Consider the following 8,835-nt stretch of genomic DNA (forward strand, 5'->3'; position numbering starts at 1 on the left):
CTTGACGAAACCAACTTAGCCCACTAAACTGCGACAGGGAGGCAGTAGCACAGCCACAACACAACACTGCAACTTTTGATGCACCACAGTTTAACATGTCCTCCTGTCATCCTTTTGTCATTTTTTTTATAGGGTAAGTGAGTGTCCTCCTGAGGGTTATGTCAGCAGTGATCACCACATTTTGGCTTACCTTATGAACTGATTCAAAATTTCTTTTAAATCCCTCAGTCAAATTTAATAGGCTATATTCTTTGACAAACTTGATTGGGTCAAAAAGGAGAGACTAGACAACAAATCAACCAATGTTCTATCAAAGGCCTTTATTATGTCCCAGTGGTATTGTACATCAGGCTTTATGAAATTACAAATATCTTGGCAACATCACTTGGCTGTGTGTGGGATGTTGATGCAGAATTGTGATTTTCAGAAAAACTGTACAAAAGGTTTAAAATTAAACAAAATATTTTCTATTTCACTTGTTTCATCTTGTCTATCTGTGTATGTCATGTCAGCATGCATGACACATCTAACTTACACACCATTATGTACAATGAAATCTGCTTGTGTGTGTGTACTTCACGAAGCCACCTCTGATAGGCGGTGTATGTTGGACAGGGTGAGCTGGGCATCATTGGGAAGGTACGAGCGCCTACTGCGGTGCCAGAGTCGGACAAAAACTCCTGTTACCAGTAGCAGTACAAGCAGTAGGCTTCCGAGCACCACACTCTCTAAAGAGATATCGGTCTTGCTGTCTGAAAAACACAACACACACACACACACACACACATCACAAACTGCAATCAATATTCGGTTTCATGTGGGAACAGAACTCAGCTTAGTAGCCTATCCACTCAGCTTTATAACTTCAGAATAAACTTTTGAAGGATCCAACATGCGATGTTCATCAAAAGTGTTAAGCAATATTGATGCCAGCAACGACTGTAGTATACTGGTTCGATGAGTCAATCAATGGTGTGATATGGAGAAGGGGCGAAAATCAACTCACTCAGACCAGTGTGGTCACTGTTGGCTAGCAGTCTTCTGATTGGTCCATAAGATACTGTATGAGACATGGTGACATCTCTGCGTGTTCTGCTTGATGCTTCCTCTCCAGAGCAGTTCTGTAGAAAAACAAAGATGGTCAGCTATTTATAAAAAAAAGGATCTCACAGTCAACATGTATTCTGACATAACCTAAAAAATTACAGAGAATTTCAGACACCAAACAACTGAAATTTTTCAGAGGCTGATAAGGGAGTATAATTCAGAAGTTAAAAACAAATTTAACTAGAGCACAGGGCAACATTTCATGTAAAAATGAAAAACAGGAATCACTTCTTCATTGTAAAATCTCAGAATCTGACTGTGTGGTACACAAAAGTAAGATACGTATGTGTTGTATCTTAATTGTGCTGTGTTGTAAATTTGATTATTTTCTTAGAAAGACCTGACAGGATGCTCACCGGTTGGCAGACCCCTGCAGGGCTGGGGCAGATTTGGACGTTGCAGTGGAGGAAGACATCGGTGTAGGAGCTGCCCACAAACTTGAACATTTGGATCCTGAACATGGCATCTGGTCCTTGACCATTCTTTAACACATCCAGGGTAGATTCACTTCCTGGGACAGGGCAACTGCAGAGAAGAGAAAATCCAATAGTTCAAACAACAGTCACTAGGCACAAGGTACACTTGTGGCCAGGCAGCTTCCACAGACCACAGAAAGACATCAGGCACTGTAACATAGATCACAACACATACAACACATACACCAGACACAACAAATAAACACAGGTCAATAAAGGACCATTAGAAGTGTTAGCAACAACTGACATTTCGCATACCTATTTTTCATACATCAATGGTAAAAAATATTCACACTCCAATGACAGATGTCTCATCAAATATGTGTAAGCCAAACCTCACGTTTTACTGACAGTTTCATACAGTCTATACTTTATGGTGTACGGTATATGGGTACATAGTCAGTTAAATGTAGATTAATATTGTTTTTCACTGCAGTAAATAAAAAGGTATTTTTTAAAAACATGTTGTGAAAGCTTAAGCAATAGACTGTGGACACTTGTATATCAACTAGTCCAGCAGTGTCACATATTGGGCAATACCCTCACTGACTAGAGTTCACGGCGGTTAGCAGAACAACAACGCGCTGAGTAATGCAGGGTCCCGAGTCTCAGTGAACAGACATGGCAGGCTATTTCTTGGCCATGCCCTTACAGGCCCAGCAAGGCTTGCCTGGGCCGTCAAGGACACACACACAGCTGTTAGGCTGAAATGCATATGGCAGGAGGGGATAGGTCACATGACACACACGCCACTGACGTTTTGTCCCCGGCTTGCCTAGCAACCCCACTGCATGCGACATGTTTCAACAACATCCTCCGAGTGAGCAGATGACAAGTGGGATTTAAAAAAAAACGTCAGTAATCGGAATAGCTTCATGACTACTACGTGTGTGTATGCGTGTGTTGTGCATTGTGCACGGGCACTGACCTCTCGTGGATGAATGAGTACTGTATGTTGCTGTAGGGGTCACTGGTTGGTGTGGCCCAGCACCTTTCGAGATGCAGCGTCAGATGAGCTGGTATCTGAGATAAAGGGGAATGACAGAAGTGTGAGAGAGAGTGAGGGAAAGATAGAGAGTGCCCCAACAGATGGTCAGGGAGCTAATCAGTCAGGGACCCAGAGAAAGTGACTGACTCAGTGGGTAAGAATTTGTGCTGAGTCATTTGATGTGCCCTTTGAGTCTAACAGTGTCTTTGTATGTACTGTATATATGTGTGAGGGAGAGAGAAAACAGAGTGAGAGAACACAGATAATAGTGGTCACCATCAGAACCCTTACATGGCCATAAACTGTACTTGCCTTACTCCATGGAAGCTCTGAAATGTCAGTTACAAAAATAACCACATCTACAGTGACCACTTGGTTCATATTCTTCTCTAGTTGTTTTTTTCCAAAAGCTTCAGCTGCTCATATTTCAGGTTTTCATAAAGTGTATAATAGAATCTGTATGTGTTTTTGTGTGTGTGTGTGCAGGAGAGAGAGAGAGAGAGGAGGGGACACTGCTACAGAGGGACAGGGAGCAGAGACACCTGACCCAGGTGCTCATGTTACGTCTCTAATCACAGACTGGGTTTGTTTACCTTTGCCAGCAGCACTGAGAGAGTGTGCTTTTGCGTCCAAACAGATGCTTACCGCCCTATCACGCTTTGTGAGGAAACAGATAGCTGCTCCTTACTGTATCAGATGCCCAACCTGTCACTCTCAGAAAGAGTGTTCTCAAGCTTGACCCCACAGAAAAACCCTTTGAGGAACCTTAATACCTATCTACAGTAGCCTACGTGGCTGCAATCAGCTGCATCCCTTTACACTGAAGAAGCATGCAATCTAGAACCCAAATGGAAAGATGGAACATTTTCCATATTGCATTTGCTGCCAGCTGCTAAAAGATTTATAGCTGGAAAAAAAGAGGCTAGGCTGAAAAATATTTTAGAAAGTTTAATTAAAACGCTAAAATGGCTATACAAAGAAGATTCTGGACCTTGAGGATTTTGCCTAAGGCTACCAAAACAACCAATCATAGAGTGTGCTTGAGAAGAAGTGAAAATGTGACCAACCATAAATACTTTGACATAGATATTGTCATCAAGTCCAAGGGAGGGCACTGTAGTCCATTTGTCCTGGAAGTCCTGGTCTTTATATAGCAACATGGCCACAGAGAAGTTGCCATCCTCGGTGTTCAGTGTAATGGTCCTGAAGGGGGAAGATACCTGTAATGCATTTTCTTCTCCTTGCGGCATAGTTTTCATAAATTCTCAAATAGATATCTATCTATCTATCTATCTATCTATCTATTTGAGAATTTATGGTGGAATAAAATTCTCAAATAGATAGATATCTATCTATCTATCTATCTATCTGTCTATCTATCTATTTGAGAATTTATGGTGGAAAATGGCCAAACACTGGAAAAAATGCTTCTCTCTTCCTTTCCACCACACTATCCAGGTAATCAGTGTTTGACTGACACTCTAGACAGTCTATGATCTGACTCTCAGATCACTGATTCTGAGTCTCACTGAGAAATCCCAGAGAAAGAGCATGTCTGTAGTGCTGCTCGGAATAGCCGTTGGGGAAGAGTGGCCTAATTAAGACATTTCAAGCAGAAAAAAACTCCAATAGCCCCACATTATTTTGAGTAGCCTTGGGTTCTTGGCACTTAATTAATTTGTTATGATTAATAGTCATTAATTAGTTAATCACAGTGTAAGTAAGGTTAGGATTAGTAATAATATGAATATGAATATGACCTGGTGTAACACTCCGGCTGATGTTCAGGCAACTCACCTGACGTCCACTCTGACCATGTTCTCACCGTTGGGCTGCTGGACCATATAATTGACAGGGTAACGGCACCCAAAGGTGATATTGACATAACTTCTAGTGACAATGTCTGAATTGTTGTTGTGTATGGTGTTAATGAACATGATGTTTGTGTCATCTGAGACCTGTGTGGGAAAAGAAAAAAAAAAATTCTCAGACAAAAACTTAAAGAACTAAAAGATCCCTATACGGTCAAGGTCGTTTCCAGGGCTACGGGATCTGTTTGTGTCTGAGCTTGTGTCTGTGTCGTCAGAGAACAAGGCAGTGGTGTGGCGTCATAAAGCTTTTAACTTCAAACCATCCTTGGGGCACTGACATTGACAATGCCATAAACTCCACAATGTCCCCCTGCAGACCCTATCGAGGCCCCTGGTCATTCCTACAACCTGGAGATTTTTACGACACACCTGTAAATACTCCCCTCATAATCACCCCATCACTCCCCTTTACCAGTGCCTGGTATGCAGACCACTACTGGACACAGAACCAGGATTGGTTTGGGCGGTCATGGGGAGGCAGTTAGTCAGGAACAATGTGACTGCTAATAAAACCAAAGAGATCTCTTCAGATGATTTGATATCTGTAGTCCCTTTGCATGAATCAATGCAACACATTTCCTCAGTAGTTAATGACTTATCGCAAGAAAATTGTACGTGTTTTAACTTCTAGATTATTTTGAAAGTGCAATATTGTGCATAGTAAGACCAAACATTTTCAGAATTTTTTCTTCCATCTCACTTGCAATATTCAATCCAAAGCAGGTTTACTGGCATGCACAAGACTGGTATGCTAAAGCCTTGTAAAAGTCTGTGCATGAGGGAGGGAGGGAAGGGGGGGAGGAGGCTGGATTGGTCTGGCCCCCCCTTAGTTCCACACAGCTATGTTAACCTTTTGCTGGCTTTACAAGAAATGCCTGCATGTGTGACGAGCAAGAGGGTCTCAAGGACCCTCCTGCTCTCAAGGACAAATTTATGCCTGGCTGGTAGAGAAAGAGCAAGAGAGAGAGAGAGCAAGTGAGAGAGAGAGCAAGAGAGAGAGAGTGAGAGAGATGATGAGGGAGAAAGAAAAAGGGAGGGAGGGAGAGATGGATGGTGAGTGGGAGAGACCCTGGTCCCAGTAGTGCTTAACTCACTGTATGAGCTGACCACCGTGGGCAGGTGGCACCGTTCGGGCAGAGTGGCTGAGTTATGGTGCGTGCTATTCAGGGTGACTGAAAACACCACTCATCATTTCCATATAAATCAGGGTAATTTAGAGCCGGGCAGCGACTGACCCTCCCCAGTGCCTCTCATGGCCGCCTGGACCTATGGAGGGTAACAACACTCTCCCCAATCTCAGGCGTGAGATACAACCATGAACTCTCATTCTCTCCAGCTCCTCTTACATGGTAAACTACTCGCCGTGACTCACTCTCCAGTCCCGAGGAGATCATACACCACTCAGCTCACTCACTCTCACTGTCCGCTGAGGGGTTGCACAGGCCCATCGACTGTCATGGGAAAATACATCCATCAACTCCCTCTCTCCTCTTCATGTTAAGGGGAAAGATACACCTCTAGACCCGTACTCGGAGGATAGTGCAATTGAACCCGCACACAGTCCCCTCAGGAGAGAAATACCCTCCTCAGGCCCCCCCTCCTCCTCACGCTCATCAACTCCCAGTCACTGCTGTTTATGGGTTAAATAAAGTCGGCCACCCTCACCATCTCCCCAAAGGATTGATATAAACTGCTCATGTCTGCCCATGCCAAAATACTCTTCCTAACCTCTGTCCAGCCAAGATCTCTTGTCTTCAAAAATACACTCTGCTAAAGTCTCCAGGCAATGCACACAAAAATAAATAACACTTGAACATATCCCTTTTCCACTAAACCTTAAAAATGTAATCCCCCATCTCCTTTGTCATGGAATAGTTCAAGAAATTTTACTGTGAACTGGATTTGCTGCAATCTGTTTAGCTCAGACCACAGTCTGATTTACTGTGTGAGGGAGACTTTCACTGGAGGCATACAAAGACCTGTACAGTAGTTTGTCTTCATGTTGTTGGTTCTAAATGTCCTCTTTTACGATCAAGCGTTGTTCCGATGGAATATACGATGCTACACACGTCTTGTTGTTAAGAGACCAGCCTCTCACAGTAGTCCACACTCCACTATGTGTCCTTGGTCTAGCAGTCAAGTTTTAGTGACCATATAAATCATTTTAAATGTCTAACATATGATATGGGCATTTTATTTTGTAAGAAGAATATTTACTGTGAGTGTTCCACAGTCTGTGAGGTTTGTCTTGATACTGAAGACATAGTTGTCACCAATCTGCACCCCTCGGCACTCCGGATCATTCAGGTGTATATCCCAAACCTGTGGAAAAGAGCCAAGAGAAACAATGGGAGTGTTTACCTTAATGAAATAAAAGGTCATATGACATAACATAGTCCATTAGGCATAATTATGTTAATACTCTGGAATGCTATTCATGCATGCTAAGACATTTGCTGTGAATTAGAGTACTGATGTTTCTCACTTACATAAACAGGAGGGACTTTATTGAGGAAGAAAGCACTGGGGATGATCACTTCAATCTGGTCGTTTGTGCAAAGGACTGTCTCATTCAGATCTAAATAAGCACAGGGGAACACGACAGTCTGGATGTAGAACACAGAGATTGTCCTCACTGCATAAAACATACAATCCCACCTAGAATTGGCAAATCTATAAATTCAGGTTACGGGTAGGAACATTTTCAGATCTAAGGTAGAGTAGTAAAGCAAAGCGAAACATTCAGCTCTGAGAAAAATGATCACAGATTATCTGATTTAGAAAACTAAGAAAATATGGGCAATTAATAAATAATACTGAACTAAATCATATTTGCATAAAAGAGGGCTGTCACTCTTTAAAACATCCTGCCTTGTTAAACCAGCCAGATTAAATGCAGCATAATAAAATTAAGTTTAAAGAACCTAGAACTTGATGTTGATTGAGAATGCCTAGAATGCCTTTCACCTTGACAAGTTATCCTTTGTTTTTGTTTTTTTATTGCAGATACCTAAGTCCCATAAATCCTTAATCTTATTTACATTTTCCAACGTTTCCAAAACAGGTGAAAATGACAATGACATTTCTACTGAGTCTTTGGTAGCACAAATGGAATGACCCTAACGGTGCTAAGATGGCTTCACAAACCCTTCAAATGACAAACATCATCACCACTGTGGTTGTTTTCATTTCTTCTGGCAGGAAAATAGGGATTGATGAACATCAGCACTCACCTTCTTCTCCCTCTGGTTGCGCAGCAGATCCTGCTTAGATAGAAATCCAGCATATTTGGAATCACAGGGAACACGGACCAGCCCTTCCAACAGAACTCCAGAAGCCACAACATCTACAGGACATGCAGCAATGACCGTCTACCACACTACCAGCTCCTTCAGCCAGGGGAATGAGAACAAGCAGCAGGACAGTAGTGGACTCACCTTCCATCTCTTGCTCCAGCTGTGCAGCCAACACTGATATCCTAAGAGCCAGAAGGCATCCCGCCAGAGCAAGTGTGACGAGAGTCATCCTCAAAGACCAGACTGCACTCCTCTTCTCACTCTCACTCTCTTTCGGTCTACCTGTCTGTCGTTCCTTCTTCTCCCTTTTAAGGTCTTCTCACACTTCCTGTCTACCTAAGCTTACTTCTTCTCTTTCAAGTCTTTGCCACTCTGGATCTCTCTCCCTCTCTCTCATCCGTTCTCCACCTCAAAGTGCAGCCAACTCCCTCCTTCTTGCTCCCTCAGTCTCACTGTCGGGTGGAGTGGGGAGCCCCTTGTCCAGCCTTAAAACAGCAGCCTGAATGATGTCCCCCCTAACAATGAGATTCCTTGCATGAATAGTGGGAGCCAGGGGGAGTCCAAGGTAACAGAGCTCCACCAGGAGCGGCTTAATGGAGAGGAGTAGAGGGGTGTGTGTGTAGGGGGGGGGGCAAAATAAAACCGCTGGGGTGACAATCAAAAGGGGCGTCACTGCTCCTCCTCACGCCTGGGTCACTCGCCAGTCCAACAATCTACCACCAGCCCTCTGCTCAGCATGCATGGGGCAGGCATCATATTGGGGGGTGGTGTTTTTTTTTTTTGTGGGCCCTTTTTGTCTGCAAGTGCTACACAGTAGCAGGAGCAGCGCTTTTGTTGTTTTGTTTTTTTACTGTTGCGGGAAGCACAGCCACAAGCATGAAAAGAAGTCCTGAAACTGAGTCAAGGGTAGTTTGCTGGCAAGAGGAGCGTATGGGTGTATAAGAGAGGATGAAGGTTAGAAGATGGAATGAAAACAGATCGCAAAACCACAGATATTTTGATGATCTTAACGTCATACGTATTCAGACTGGGAAAACAACCCAAACACATAGTGACTAGTGCAGGTCGAACATGGGTCTGAGACATCTTACAATTTC

The 8,835-nt window shown here is 43.3% G+C and overlaps 1 protein-coding gene across 2 annotated transcripts; it reads right to left on the reverse strand.

Moving 5' to 3' along the window:
• Positions 1-305: 305 nt before the first annotated feature.
• On the reverse strand, positions 306-8,409 carry si:dkeyp-110a12.4 (pancreatic secretory granule membrane major glycoprotein GP2). Of its 2 annotated transcripts, XM_048270797.1 has the most exons (10): positions 7,880-8,409; positions 7,676-7,705; positions 6,932-7,020; positions 6,660-6,764; positions 4,369-4,529; positions 3,639-3,774; positions 2,512-2,606; positions 1,464-1,632; positions 1,007-1,121; positions 306-752 (listed from the first exon to the last, which is right to left on the reverse strand). In XM_048270797.1, exons 1-10 carry the CDS (start codon positions 7,965-7,967, stop codon positions 577-579), a joined length of 1,164 nt encoding a protein of 387 aa, XP_048126754.1. In that variant the 5' UTR covers positions 7,968-8,409; the 3' UTR covers positions 306-576. The 2 variants fall into 2 exon arrangements, with proteins under 2 accessions (XP_048126754.1, XP_048126756.1); XM_048270799.1 differs by lacking the exon at positions 7,676-7,705 and having other exon boundaries at positions 7,880-8,405.
• Between the last annotated feature and the right edge of the window lie 426 nt (positions 8,410-8,835).

Source organism: Alosa alosa, chromosome 19, assembly GCF_017589495.1.
Source record: "Alosa alosa isolate M-15738 ecotype Scorff River chromosome 19, AALO_Geno_1.1, whole genome shotgun sequence".
Classification (NCBI taxonomy): Eukaryota; Metazoa; Chordata; class Actinopteri; order Clupeiformes; family Clupeidae; genus Alosa; species Alosa alosa.

Excerpts from the sequence above, each read along its gene's own strand:
- si:dkeyp-110a12.4 (XM_048270797.1), bottom strand. The coding sequence starts at position 7,967 with ATGACTCTCGTCACACTTGCTCTGGCGGGATGCCTTCTGGCTCTTAGG. Across the intron at positions 2,607-3,638 it reads TCTATGTCAAAGTATTTATG|ATACCAGCTCATCTGACGCT; the intron begins GTTGGTCACATT and ends CCTTTATCTCAG. Across the intron at positions 1,633-2,511 it reads TACTCATTCATCCACGAGAG|TTGCCCTGTCCCAGGAAGTG; the intron begins GTCAGTGCCCGT and ends TCTTCTCTGCAG.